This window comes from Prunus dulcis, chromosome 1 (assembly GCF_902201215.1).
Source record: "Prunus dulcis chromosome 1, ALMONDv2, whole genome shotgun sequence".
NCBI lineage: Eukaryota > Viridiplantae > Streptophyta > Magnoliopsida > Rosales > Rosaceae > Prunus > Prunus dulcis.
The window spans coordinates 732,219-746,399 of record NC_047650.1 but is presented as its reverse complement, the minus strand read 5'-3'; the positions used below and the strand labels follow the sequence as shown (position 1 = coordinate 746,399).

General features: G+C 37.2%; 3 protein-coding genes and 1 pseudogene across 3 annotated transcripts; 3 read left to right on the top strand and 1 right to left on the bottom strand.

Annotated features, from left to right (window-relative positions):
- Positions 1 to 4,061, top strand: LOC117614309 (annotated as a pseudogene).
- A 1,313-nt stretch (positions 4,062 to 5,374) lies between these two features.
- Positions 5,375 to 6,331, top strand: LOC117613984. Its single transcript, XM_034342648.1, has 2 exons — positions 5,375 to 5,387; positions 5,982 to 6,331. The coding sequence occupies exons 1-2, from the start codon at positions 5,375 to 5,377 to the stop codon at positions 6,329 to 6,331; spliced, it is 363 nt and encodes a 120-aa protein (XP_034198539.1).
- Positions 6,332 to 6,386: 55 nt separating this feature from the next.
- LOC117616754 lies at positions 6,387 to 6,989 on the top strand. The gene is made up of 2 exons (XM_034346160.1): positions 6,387 to 6,762; positions 6,873 to 6,989. The coding sequence occupies exons 1-2, from the start codon at positions 6,402 to 6,404 to the stop codon at positions 6,905 to 6,907; spliced, it is 396 nt and encodes a 131-aa protein (XP_034202051.1). The 5' UTR covers positions 6,387 to 6,401; the 3' UTR covers positions 6,908 to 6,989.
- Positions 6,990 to 11,259: 4,270 nt separating this feature from the next.
- Positions 11,260 to 14,181, bottom strand: LOC117614956 (PLASMODESMATA CALLOSE-BINDING PROTEIN 3). The gene is made up of 3 exons (XM_034343903.1): positions 13,690 to 14,181; positions 13,533 to 13,566; positions 11,260 to 11,660 (listed from the first exon to the last, which is right to left on the bottom strand). Exons 1-3 carry the CDS (start codon positions 14,060 to 14,062, stop codon positions 11,426 to 11,428), a joined length of 642 nt encoding a protein of 213 aa, XP_034199794.1. The 5' UTR covers positions 14,063 to 14,181; the 3' UTR covers positions 11,260 to 11,425.

Genomic DNA, 14,181 nt, shown 5'->3' with positions numbered 1-14,181 from the left:
ATGGGTTTGTTCACGTTGCCCACAGTTGCACTGTTTATTCTGCTCAAACTGAGCTTGACATTCGTTCATGGAGGAATTCCGACTACCCTTGATGGACCCTTCAAACCTGTCACTGTTCCACTTGACAAGAGCTTTCGAGGCAATGCAGTTGACTTGCCTGAAACTGATCCTCGAGTTAAAAGAATCGTTAAAGGTTTCGAGCCTGAACAAATCTCTGTCTCTCTCTCTGGAACCCATGACTCTGTTTGGATATCTTGGATCACAGGTCTCTCTCTCTTTCTCATTGAAGCTCCAGTACTTGAGCTTCCGTTGCGTTTTATTTTCTTTTGCATATTAACACTTCCAAGTTTTATGCTGATTGAGTTTTTGAAATCTAACAATGAGTTTTGTATTTGGTTGTCTTTTCACATGTAAGCTTAAAATGAAATTGTTTTAGTTCAATGGTATCTGATTTCTTGGTCAAAGAAGAAGAAAATATATATATTTAATCATTTTTGTTCAAAATTTACCTACCTGTTTCCTATTTGGGTCATTATTGGATGTTTGATTGCACTGAAACCAGGAATTGAGTTATCATAATTACTGTCACAACTCAATTGAATGAGGCCAATTTTATTGGATGGAAATGTACTTCTTTTGGACTGAGGATGAGGAAAGTACTTTTTTTTGTTTTGGTCTTGAGAATGGAACTGTTACAAAATAGAAAATATTGAGTTATGAAGTTGTATGAACTAAAGACTCTCTCTCTCATGATTGAATTTCCAGGGGAGTTTCAAATTGGGGACAATATAGAACCATTGGATCCGAAAACTGTTTCAGGTGTTGTTGTATATGGAAGATATGGATTTCCTATGACTAACAGATCAACCGGGAATAATTCCCTTGTTTACAATCAGCTGTATCAGTTTGAAGGCCTCAAAAACTACACTTCTGGGATTATACACCATGTTCGTCTCGCAGGTATATGATCATTTTAGTGTTGAATCCCTTTTAAACCTTCATGAATAATTTGTATCCTCAAAAGGAGGGAATGAGTTTTAAGAGCTCCTCATTGACACTCAATAGAGTAACCATTGTTGATTTCATAATGTTTATGCAATTTAAGAGCAGAGAAATTGAAAGTTGATCTGCTTCATCCGATTCTATATGTGTTTGCTAGGACTTACCTAATTATGATTTTGTTTGCAAGTCTCTCAGTTCCAATGTCTTTTTTCAGGATTGATACCCAACACCTTATATCAGTATCAATGTGGAGATCCTTCTATTCCAGCAATGAGTAGTGTGTCATATTTCAAGACTATGCCGGTATCTGGGCCCAAGAGTTACCCCAGCAGAGTAGCTGTGGTGGGGGACCTGGGTCTTACATACAATACTACATCAACAGTTGATCACTTGTTGGCTAACGGACCCGATCTTCTATTATTGGTTGGGGATGTTAGTTATGCTGACTTGTATCTCACAAATGGAACTGGGTCTGATTGTTACTCTTGCTCATTTCCACATACTCCCATTCAGGAAACTTATCAGCCTCGTTGGGATTACTGGGGAAGGTGAGATTTAACTTCGCTCTGCTAATTTTTGTGGGGAAACACCTGGTTAATTTTTGTACAACTTTTCCCAAAACCTAAAGGGAAATTTATGGTCTGTTTGTTATTAGGTATATGCAGCCTCTAGTGTCCAAAGTTCCAATAATGGTGCTAGAAGGGGACCATGACATTGAACAACAGGCTGGAAATCAAACATTTGTTTCTTATAGTTCGCGATTTGCGTTCCCCTCAGAAGAGAGTGGATCATCATCTACATTATTCTATTCTTTTAATGCCGGGGGAATTCACTTTATAATGCTTGGTGCCTACACAGCCTATAACAAATCAGGTTAGCTCAGATTGACACCGCTATTTCATTTGCTTTCCTAAGAAGAACATTTTTCCTTCTTCCACTTAGTTACAAGTTAGGCCATACTGAGATTACTAGTTTTTTCTCTTACAGCCGATCAGTACATGTGGTTGGAGAAAGATCTGGCTAATTTTGACAGAAATGTGACTCCTTGGTTGGTAGCTACATGGCACCCACCATGGTACAGCACCTACATGGCACATTACAGAGAAGCGGAGTGTATGAGAGTCGAGATGGAAGACATACTTTATAAGTATGGTGTTGATATCGTCTTCAATGGCCATGTAAGTGCAGTATGTATTGTTATATGCATCTATAAACAATATAATCTCCTCTGTGCAAGCTCCTAGGATTTCTGTTGGGCAGCCCTTTACCTTAGTTAATCTGTTTGATTCTAGGATTTCATTATTTAGTTAAAGAAACCTTTTCAAGTTCCCAAAATCTTAATACAATCATGGCATTCTTAGTGGTATACCTTTCTACTGCAGTTCTTCAAACTTGAAGAAATTCACATCTTCAGTTTTCTCTGAGTAAAATCATTTCAGCAGGAGTTTTTCAAATTGCAACTGTCTTACAACTGCCCTCTTTTCTGATCAGACAGTTCACCAATCTTAATCTCGAGATGAATCTCAAACAAAGTTTCTGGACATCGGTGTGACTTTGATAATCATTCAGGGAACATAGCTAAACCAAATCTTAGAGATTCTTTTAGAGGTGGGGTGATACCCTGAAGTTCTATTAACATTTCCTTACCCTTAGTAACTCTGTAAGCTAAGCAAGCTGAGTGCTGTGCCCTTGCTAACCAAATATCTTTCGTACTTTTTATAATTTCCAGATTACCTATATCTTAAATCAATGTCCTTGCTTAACCACACCAGCTTTGGAACCGAAAACAAAATCTAGTAGGCCAATAGGGCATGGGGCTCAATAATAGAAATGCTTCATACTGTGTACAGAATTGGTGTGGTTTGAGATTATGTTCTAGAGAGCACTGTATTGCAATTTTCATTTTATGTGCTGCATAGTTTGTCAGGCTTTTGGCAGAAATACTTGTATATTTGAGCTGAGAGTTGTGACAGTTTGAAAACAATCAACAGGTTCACGCCTACGAGAGGTCAAATCGAGTGTATAACTACACTTTGGATCCCTGTGGTCCTGTATATATAACAGTTGGTGATGGTGGTAACCGAGAGAAGATGGCAATTGCACATGCTGATGAACCCGGAAACTGTCCAGAACCATGTACAACTCCAGATAAGCTTATGGGTGGCTTTTGTGCATTTAATTTCACATCAGGCCCGGCAGCAGGAAAGTTCTGTTGGGACCGGCAGCCTGAATATAGTGCATATCNGAGAAAGTAGCTTTGGTCATGGGATTCTAGAGGTACTTCCCTTTTCTCTCTGCTATGAAAAGTCGAAAACACAAATTCTCAGATAAACTTTTTTATTATACAGCGGACTGAAATTTTAAACCCAAAATTTGATTCAAATGATTATGTCTTAACCCAAATGAAAATTTGATTCAAATGATTATGTCTTTCTTTAACAATTGCATTCAGTTTTTGTTGTTATGAGCATTCACTTTCACTTATATGGAAAACATACAATAAAACTTAGAAGTTATAAACATGAGCAGTGATGTATAGCCAATGCCTTGTGTAGTACGTTTATGTTCAATAGTAAATGTGACGCCATAAACTGCCAAGGCCTCCATCAGTGCTGTTGAGAATGAAAGTACTTGAAGACTCACTGACAAAATTCTGTATTCGTATCAATATACCGGACCAACACGGTTTGCATAAAATCACACCGATAAGGTGATAAGCAGCATTCTTTTGTGCCCTGCAGGTGAAAAATGAGACTCATGCTTTATGGTCTTGGCACCGAAATCAGGACTTCTACAGATATGCTGGAGATCAAATTTTTATTGTACGGCAGCCTGATAGCTGTCCAGTTACGGCAAACGTTACACAAAACAATTGAGAGCAGGAAAATGAAGGAAATTATTGGATAAATGGTATTAACTTCACCACAGCAGTGAACTCTGAGTCTCTGATGATATTATACCGACTGATAGATTCTTGTACACATTTTTGTATGCATCTACAATTTCCAACTTGCGCGCATTAACTCATTTACAGCAGTTCTGAACATCTCTAGTTGTGAGCCCTCAAGTCTTCAACTTGTTGATGTCAGGCGAAGTTAGCCCTTGTGTTAACTTTCAATTTGTAATGCTGAAAATTTCTACTAATAAAACTGCTAGATTTTTATTTGGTCTTGATTCGTAATTTGTCTAACCTATACTCCATTTTGTTCATGAAGTATAGGTTATAGATTTTTGAAGGAAACTGAGCATTGGTTATACCAAATTCGAGCTTCCCTCACCGGCACCAATGATGGATGTAAAACACGTGGGTGAGTTTACATGTAGAATTGGCCTAGAATTTTTTTGAAGGTAACATTCGAAGTTCTGCATCCATTTTAAGGATCAGAATTTGGAAGTACAATTCTGGCCACTGAAATTAGAGAACTTCTTTTTGCTTCATTTCCAAGGTTAAAAAATTGAGCAAACTCACAATCTACGCAATGCAATATTATTATGATCTAGGGCCTATCTCGTGACTAATGACTCATCACAAATTTGGCGTTCTCCTGGTAATTTGTTTTGCCTGACAAACTAGCAACTATTATAAATGATATATTCGTACTTTTCATGTCCATATACTCATGTATTTTGCACATATATTTAGTTATAACAAAAAGTAAAGGTTGAGACTCGAGCCTTCTGATCATAAAATAAGCCGAGGGTGAGTTTAGAGGTATTTATACAAGTACAAAATGTGTTAACTCTAAATAAAATATGAAATATATCTAAATTATGATAGGAAATAAATCTTTATTACAATAGGACTAAAAATAATTGGTGAGTAACCAAAAATCATAACATAGTAGGGAACCAAAATCCTAACTAAGTAAGTACTCGCCAACAAATTGATGGTGCTTCTGTATCAAATCCGGCGTATGAACTTTGGCTTGAACGGGATTAGAGTGTGATGATCTAGATTAAATCTACAACTTCTGAAGATCAGATCTAGATTAACTCTACGATTTCTGAAGATCTATTTGTAAGACAAATTATTGTCTTAACCACGAAATTGTGGTCTTCTAATCATGTAGGGATTCTAGAGTTTTGCATGTTTAGAGATATACTCAAACTAATCAGATTATCCTTGTATAAAAGCTATCCTAATTGAAATACAAGAGACAATGGAATTCCTAATTCTATATGGATTGAACAACCTAATCCTAATGCAACTAGGAACACTTGACAGCTCCTTGATGGGCAAGGCTTTCAAGTGATGCATATATATAGATGGTCCCTTCTCTAGCAATGATAACGCAAAACACACAGCTCTCACCCCATCTAGAGAATTAGCGCTAAAGTGTTGCATAGAGAAGAAGATCTTCTACAGCCAAAGATGTCAGAACAAGGTTAGTGTTGAGATATAAAACCTGGTATGGAATTACATGTGGTATCAGAGCTCTAGGCTTTTGTTTCTTAATCTAATCTATGTTTTGTAAGAATCTGCATAAAGTTTTTTGCTGTTCTAATTACAGTCACATGATATTTTCATTATTCTGCATATCTTATTTGTTTTAAGTATGATCAAGAGCATAAAGTTTCTGCTCGATCATACTGCAAAAGACTTTTGATCAAGTTTTGAGACTTACTACACAGACTGAGTAAGCCACAGCTGCTCAGTTTGTATGAGAAATCTTGAAACGAAAGTTTGATCAAAAATTTGCATCAGTATAAGTAGCCTTCTGTATTTTTCTCCATCCACAGATGGGAATCTTATAGATTGATAACGATACTGATGGAACAATCTGAGCAACAGACTGCATAAACTAGCAGTTCTCTCTACATCCACAGATGTGAGACTTCTTGCGCAGGAAGTTTATACAGTTTGCTGGTTGGGATTTTGGAATATGGCTTTTTAAACCCACAGGTATAAACTGACATATTTGAGTAAAGTTATTGGGGACAGTTTTACTTATCTGATTTTATATAAAAAATCTTTACAGTGAACCACAACACCATCGAAACTCTTACTGGATCAAATTACCAGAAATGGAAGCAGGATCTGGAAATATCTCTTGGTTTTCTGGATTATGACTTTGTTTTAAAAGAGGATCCTCCTCAAGAGCCTGCTGCAGATGCCTCTGCAGAAACTAAAACTAAGTTTGCTAGATGGAATAAAGCAAATAAGATGGCAATACTAATTATGCAGAGGGCTATGGTATCATCAGTCAAAGGTAGCATTCCAAAATCAGAAACTGCTAAGAAATACTATGAGGCAATTGCACAAAGGTTTAAGGAATCTGAAAAGGCAGTCAAGCACTTTGCTGAACAGATTGATAGACATGAAGTATGATGGACAAGGCTGTGTGAGGGCTCATATTCTGAATATGATTGACATAGGAACCAAATTGCAGGAACTAGAGATGACAGTTGATGAGGACATGATGGTGCATTTTGCCTTAAACTCATTGCCAAAGGATTTCAAGTCTCTTAGGGAAACCTACATTGCTCAGAAAGAATGCTGGACATTGAATGATTTGATTACCATCTGTGTTCAACAGGAACACAACATCATAAGGGAAAGAGGAGCAAAAATGGTGAACATGGTTCAAACCAAAGAGAAAAAGGAAAATAGACACAATGCAATGACTGGAAAAGGCAGCAGTACTGAAAAGTATCTAAAACCATCAACTGGAATGAAGTGTTTCTTCTGTAAGAAACCAGGGCACATGAAGAAAGAATGCAGAAAATACAAAAAGTGGCTAGACAAGCAGAAAACTAAAGGTAACTCTGAACAGATTCTAGTTTGTTTTGAATCAAATTTGGTTGATTTCTCTCATGATTCATGGTGGCTAGACAGTGGTGCTTCAATTCATGTAGCTAATTCTTTGCAGGGATTCATAAGGAGGAGATTGCCAAGCAAGGATGAAGTGAAGGTGTTCGTTGGCAATGGAGAAAAAGTTCAAGTAGAGTTCATAGGAACAGTTAGGATTGAATTAGATTTTGGTTTTATTTTGGAGTTAGATGAAGTAGTTTACATTCCTTCTATGAAGAAGAGTTTAATTTCAGTTACTAGACTTGTACAATCAAAATTCAATTTGAATTTTGATGGCACTGGTTGTTCTATTTTCAAGAATAAAGAGTTGATTGGCAAAGCAAGACTTGTTGATGGAATGTTTCAATTAAATTGCAAAAGAACAGATTTTGAAGTTAACACTGTGCAAACCAAAACTAGTAATGGAGTCTCCTATGAATTGTGGCATAAAAGACTTGGTCATATCTCAAGAGAAAGGATTAATCAACTATGCAAAGAATCAATCTTGCCACAAATGAATCATGACAGTCAAAATGAAATATGCATTGAATGTGTCAAAGGGAAATTGACAAATTTAAGAAAAAAGGGAGCCATAGGAAGCAAAGGTGTTTTGGAACTCATTCACACAGATATATGTGGTCCCTTTCCTAATCCAACTCATGAAGGGTTCACCTACTTCATAACTTTCACAGACGATTTTTCAAGATTTGGACATGTTTATCTCATAAAAGAAAAATCAAGTGCTTTAGATATGTTCAAAATATACAAAGCTGAAGTAGAAAATCAATTGAACCTCAAAATCAAAGTAGTTCGTTCAGATAGGGGTGGAGAATATTATGGAAGGTTTGATGAAACTGGGAGAAATCCTGGAGCTTTTGCAAAATTTCTCCAGCAGGAAGGAATTATAGCTCAATACACAAATCCAGGCACTCCTCAACAGAATGGAATTTCAGAAAGAAGAAATAGAACATTGAAAGACATGATTAGGAGCATGATGAGCTGTGCAAACTTACCAATTTTCCTTTGGGGAGAAGCTTTGAAAACTGCCAATTATGTTCTAAATAGAGTTCCAACCAAGAGCATTAATCAGATCCCTTATGAGATCTGGAATGGAAGAAAACCTAGCCTAAAACATCTAAGAACTTGGGGTTGTAAAGCAGAAGCTAAACCTTATAATCCTGCAGAAAAGAAACTAGATCCCAAAACCATAAGTTGTCATTTTATTGGTTACCCTGAAAGAACCAAAGGCTATAGGTTTTATTGCCCTCATCACACTATGAGATTCATAGAGACATCAAGAGCAGTGTTCATAGAAACCAATGAAGAGAAAACTGCAGAAGAGAACTTCAGTTTTGAAGAGACTACTGCTGACCTTTTGACAGCACAGGGTCCTGCAGAAGAAGCTGTAAGACTGCCTCAAATAAACTTAGACAACTCACAACTGGATCAAATTGAGATTACAGTTACAAATCAAACTGAAACTGCAGAACCAATGCAGATGGATAATGATCAGCCACTGCCAGCAGAAAACCAAGACACAGTTCAAACAGAAGAAGATGCAGAAATACAGCAGAACTCAGAACTGAGAAGATCACACAGAATTAGAAGACCAGCATTGACAGATGATTATTTTGTGTATCTACAAGGGGCTGAGCATGATATAAATAGAACTGAGGATCCCATGACATTCAAACAAGCAATGATGAGTGAAAAGAGTGAAAACTGGTGGGCAGCCATGAAATCAGAGTTGAATTCAATGGAGAAGAATGGAGTTTGGAAGCTTGTGACCTTACCTCAAGGTTGCAAACCAATAGGTTGTAAATGGGTGTTCAAGACAAAGAGAAACTCAAAAGGACAGGTGGATAGGTATAAGGCAAGATTGGTTGCCAAAGGGTTTACACAAAAGGAAGGAATTGATTACAATGAGACTTTTTCACCTGTCTCAACTAAAGATTCACTAAGAATAATCATGGCATTGGTAGCACATTTTGATTTGCATTTACACCAGATGGATGTTAAGACTGCCTTCTTAAATGGAGACCTTGAAGAAGAAATTTACATGATGCAGCCGGAAGGTTTTATTCAAGAAAAGGAGAAGAGTTTGGTCTGCAAATTGTGCAAATCAATCTATGGATTGAAGCAAGCCTCGAGACAATGGTATTTGAAATTTAATAAGGTTGTAAAAGCATATGGATTCACAGAAAATGCATTGGATGAGTGCATATACATGAAGACTAGTGGGAGACATTTCATTATTCTAGTCCTTTATGTGGATGACATTTTGTTGGCTTGCACAAATCTTACTATGCTGCATGATTGTAAAAGTTTTCTATTTAAACATTTTGATATGACCGATATGGCAGAAGCAAGCTATGTTTTGGGGATAGACATAAGCAGAAATCGAGACAAAGGTTTACTTGGATTATCACAGAGATCTTATATAGAAAAGGTGCTCAAAAGATTCAATATGCAGGATTGTGCAGGCAGTGATATTCCCATTGCAAAAGGTGATAAATTGAGCACTGAGCAGGCACCTAAAACTGAACAAGAAAAGCTTGAAATGGCTGACAAACCCTATGCTTCACTAGTAGGGAGCCTAATGTATGCGCAGGTATGTACAAGACCTGATCTGGCTTTTGCAGTCAGCATGTTAGGGAGGTTTCAGTCTAATCCTGGACAAGCACATTGGGTTGCAGGGAAGAAAGTCATGAGATACCTACAGAGAACAAAAGACTACAAGCTGGTATTCAAAAGAAGCGAGAATTTGGAATTACAAGGATTTGCAGATGCAGACTTTGCAGGTTGTCAAGACACATTAAAATCCACATCTGGTTTTGTGTTTATGTTTGGAGGAGCTGCAGTTTCGTGGAGAAGCATAAAACTGCCTCTCACAGCAGGATCCACAATGCTTGCTGAATTTCTAGCATGCTATGAAGCCACTTCACAAGCTATGTGGTTGAGGAACTTTATTATTAGCTTAAGTGTGGTGGAATCGATTCATAGGCCCATTCAGCTATGGAATGACAATAGTGCAGCAGTGACTTTTGCCAAGGGAAACAAAAGAACAAGAGGTTCAAGGCTACTGGATGTAAAGTTCATAATCGTCAAGGAAAAGATCAGTCAAGGATACACCACCATAGATCATATAGGAACAGAACAAATGATTGCAGATCCACTTACTAAAGGAGTGCCAAATGCTGTTTTTCATAGACATGTTTTTAGTATGGGATTGACAGCTGATAAGGAAGTCTAAATCAGTGGGAGCTTGGTTTTGTTTCAAGTTTCAAAAGTTGAGGTTTTTTTTTTTCTTTTTTTTCTATAGTTTCGATGGATGTTGATACAGTTTTGGTTCAAATTAAAGTTAATTTTATCTCAAAATTATGTTGTTGTACTTTGAAAAAAAAAAAAAACACATGAATAGCATTTAGCAGCATTTGCTAGCTTAAAGAAGCTGCGCATGGCAATGCATTCATGACAGTAAATTTAATAAAGACCTTGGAAGTCAAAATCTGGGACATTGAACAAACATGATATTTTTTTAGCTTTTACAGTATATCATATTGTTCTACAGTTCAATCTTGATCGAAGCTTATGTGATTATAAAGGGTGTTGAGTGTGGTTATAAAGATCTTGAAGTACAAGATATTCACAGAAATCTTGATAACCCCTCTTCATGTTTTATAATTGACAATTGCTTAGTGGGAATTGTTTTGAGTTATATTTCACTAGGCCTCTAAAGTGATCTATGCAAACACTCTTATGATTAATCGACCAAGTGGGAGAATGTAAGACAAATTATTGTCTTAACCACGAAATTGTGGTCTTCTAATCATGTAGGGATTCTAGAGTTTTGCATGTTTAGAGATATACTCAAACTAATCAGATTATCCTTGTATAAAAGCTATCCTAATTGAAATACAAGAGACAATGGAATTCCTAATTCTATATGGATTGAACAACCTAATCCTAATGCAACTAGGAACACTTGACAGCTCCTTGATGGGCAAGGCTTTCAAGTGATGCATATATATAGATGGTCCCTTCTCTAGCAATGATAACGCAAAACACACAGCTCTCACCCCATCTAGAGAATTAGCGCTAAAGTGTTGCATAGAGAAGAAGATCTTCTACAGCCAAAGATGTCAGAACAAGGTTAGTGTTGAGATATAAAACCTGGTATGGAATTACACTATTGCCTCACATTTGTTGGTGTCGTTGATTCTCCTACCTTTCTAAAGATCTGAAAAACCTAGGATTTACCCTTCTTCTACCAATGGAATTCCATGTGCCATGTCCCTTATAGTGTTTTATATCTTTATGAGAGACTTTCAAGGTAAAGAAAAAAAAAATTGATTTGATAAATAGACAGTAGAATTCAAATGTAAGAAATGAAACAGCTTAGTAGACTGAGAAAAGAAACTTTTGCAGCAATTAAATTGAACTATTATTGAATAGAATTTGTGAGAGCTACAAAGTTTGGCACAAGATTAATTGAGAGGCTTAGCTAGATGGAAGTGGACAAAGAAGGTTCCAACTTCTAACAAAAAATGTATAACCTCTTTTCCACGTAGGGCAATGCTACTCCTGCTATAACTATAAGATTAAATAAATAAATAAACGAGCCACATGGGTTTAGTTTAGGGTAAATGAAAGAACAAACATGAAGGACACATGCATCAAGATTGTTGGGATCATGGACTCCAGGGATGCTTTTGAGTTGTCGTCAGAGTCAGGGATCGTCGGGGTCATTCCCGGAGTGAATCCAGTAACGCTACCCCCGCCAAATGTTGGTGTCGTAGGCGTTGTTGGTGCACTGAAAATGCCTGTAGCTGGTGGCGTGGTTGGTGTAGCTGTCCCTCCAGCCGTGCTGTAAATTTGCATAACACAAAGCTGTTAGTCCTTCAAATTCATTTATACGAACACCGGATAAAAGCACTACTTTTTCCACCAACGAAAAGCAATAAAAGATGCAGGACTCGGTTGAGCCCAAAACCCACACCCCATACTCAAAAACCTGCTTTTATTGAGAATTGAGTTATCAATGACATCTTTCTCTCTAACGTGAACATCAACCCTTGATTCATGGTGAGCATTACCACTATATTAATTGGGGCTGTATGAGTGTGATTTTTGAGAAAAATGCCGATTTCAATAATAACCTAGAATGTGATCAAATGACTATATGCTCTAGTGAATTGGTTCATTTTAAAAGAAAATTTAAATTAAGTCCACTTTTTTTTTTTTTTTATAGCATCTTTCCTATTGAGATAGGGACGATAATATATTAAACTCACACACACTATACAGATGCTAAGACTCGAACTCAGGACATTATCTAAAGAAATAATTACTTCAAACCACTACGCTAGTGATCTTTTGCAAATTAAGTCTACTTTAGTGTCAAGCAAAAGACCTTAAATTCGGCTATACCTTCCCAATTAGCTGCACAAACAGAAAAAGGGCAAAAGTGCATATTGCTACGTGGACCTCTAGGTAGGACACCTACACTTTTGAGACCATGCCTGAAATACCCTGGCCAGAACAAAAGAGCACTTCTCTAGGAATCAAAATGACCACAACTTGGCTCTGCTAGAACAGAATGAGAACATTGAAATGTTGCCCCACATGTTTGAATTTTTGACCGTTAATTGAGGTTGGGCCCACCTTCAAAATTAGGAGGGTAAATGGAGAAGAAGACTGTAGGAGGACTGTCCTTATTATGTATTGCTTAAGCAAGGCATCCGAAAAATTATGAATACAGAGATATTTTAATCAATAAATGTATTAAAGTAGCACGAGGAATTTTTAAAGTGAATCATTATTTTAATAAACTAGAATATTTGTGGAACATTCCACAATGAACTGATCCTTTTTCATATGTACCAAAGGAAATTCTGACCCAACAAAAAAAGTAAAAAGAAAAAGAATTGGTCCTTCTACTATTTAAAATGATATTTTAATGTCCATGCAAATCAAACCAGGGCCCAGAAGTTTCAGAGCTTGGTCTGGCAACAAAAGCATGAGATAGACTCAGAAATCATCACAATAGTGCATGATAGTTGTCACTGTCAGTCACTCTGCCCATAAAAAAGGTCGCAAACCAAGTATGATCTTGACCATTGGTTTCATTTGTACTAACGACAAATCCAACGGTGGGAAACTAAGGTGAAATGTGAGTTACAGGACCAAATACGTAGTTCAAACTCGAGGTCAAGCATGCACTCGGACAATAATTTGAAGAAATCCAGTATGTAGTACAAAACACCAGTGAGCAACCCAAGACTTCGAAGAGGGTGAGAGAGGAGATTTTGATTTGACAGACGCAAACAAGTCAAGGAGTACTGGACGGTCAGATTTAAGATGCCATCGCAAAGCATCCCATGCAGAAAGACACGTGTCGTACATCCATAAGAAGCTTAACCAGAGAGCCACAAATCTCTCTTTGTTTTGGTTTTTTTTTTGGTTCCCTCTCTTTTGGAAGAGGATTCCTCACAGCAACTTATTATCAAGTGGCAAAAGAAAAGAGAATGGTTTCTGGAAAGTGAATATCTCTTTCAATATTCATCATATCAACCAACTCCCTGATAATTTTGTTTCACAAAAACACTAAAGAAGAAAAAAGAAAAAGACCCAATTGCGTAAACACGAAGAAACTTGTGTACCCTAAATACTTAATTAGTCTTTGAGAAATTAATTTTTTGTTTACAAGAAATTGAAAAGAAAGGGCAGGGCAGCATACCTTGCAGAAGATGGGTACACACAAGATCCATAACCTACACAAAGAAAATAACAACAATAAACAAATCAATACCTAAAAATATGGGTTCATTTTCTTTGAAAATAAATAAATAAAAGATAAAATTGTTACCAAAAAAAGAAAAAGAAAAATGACATACTGGGATCGGTTTGAGCAATGGTGGAAGTGCCAGCGAAGTCACAAGAGCCAGGAGCCATAGCCTTGCGCTGATAATAACTGTTGAAGGCATAAGAGGCATGAGCTTGGATTGTGTTTGGAAGATAACAGAGGCCAGTGGATTGTAATGGGGAACAGTCAGCACCAGCCCCGCATGCATAGTCTAAGCCTGTCTGAAGGGCTTGGGTGGTAGCATCACTTCTTGCCACACACCAAGTTGAAGAAGAAGAAGAAGAAGAAGAAGAAGAAGTTGCTCCATCTACCCCCACAATATTGATGAAAGTTCCAAGCATACCCACAATGGATATTACCAGGAACAGAGAGCTTAGCTGCTTTGAGAGTGAGAATGATGCCATGGAGAAAGGTTATGGCCTTATAGGGTGGCCAGAGATATAGGCTGCTAACTAGATGGTAAAGGAGGAGAGAGAGCAGTCACTGTCCAGACAAAGAGCGAGAGAGCTTTTTTTTGTTTTTG

Excerpts from the sequence above, each read along its gene's own strand:
- LOC117616754 (XM_034346160.1), top strand. The coding sequence starts at position 6,402 with ATGACAGTTGATGAGGACATGATGGTGCATTTTGCCTTAAACTCATTG. Across the intron at positions 6,763-6,872 it reads AGACAAGCAGAAAACTAAAG|GGATTCATAAGGAGGAGATT; the intron begins GTAACTCTGAAC and ends AATTCTTTGCAG.
- LOC117614956 (XM_034343903.1), bottom strand. The coding sequence starts at position 14,062 with ATGGCATCATTCTCACTCTCAAAGCAGCTAAGCTCTCTGTTCCTGGTA. Across the intron at positions 13,567-13,689 it reads CATTGCTCAAACCGATCCCA|GTTATGGATCTTGTGTGTAC; the intron begins GTATGTCATTTT and ends TTCTTTGTGTAG. Across the intron at positions 11,661-13,532 it reads GTGTACCCATCTTCTGCAAG|CACGGCTGGAGGGACAGCTA; the intron begins GTATGCTGCCCT and ends GCAAATTTACAG.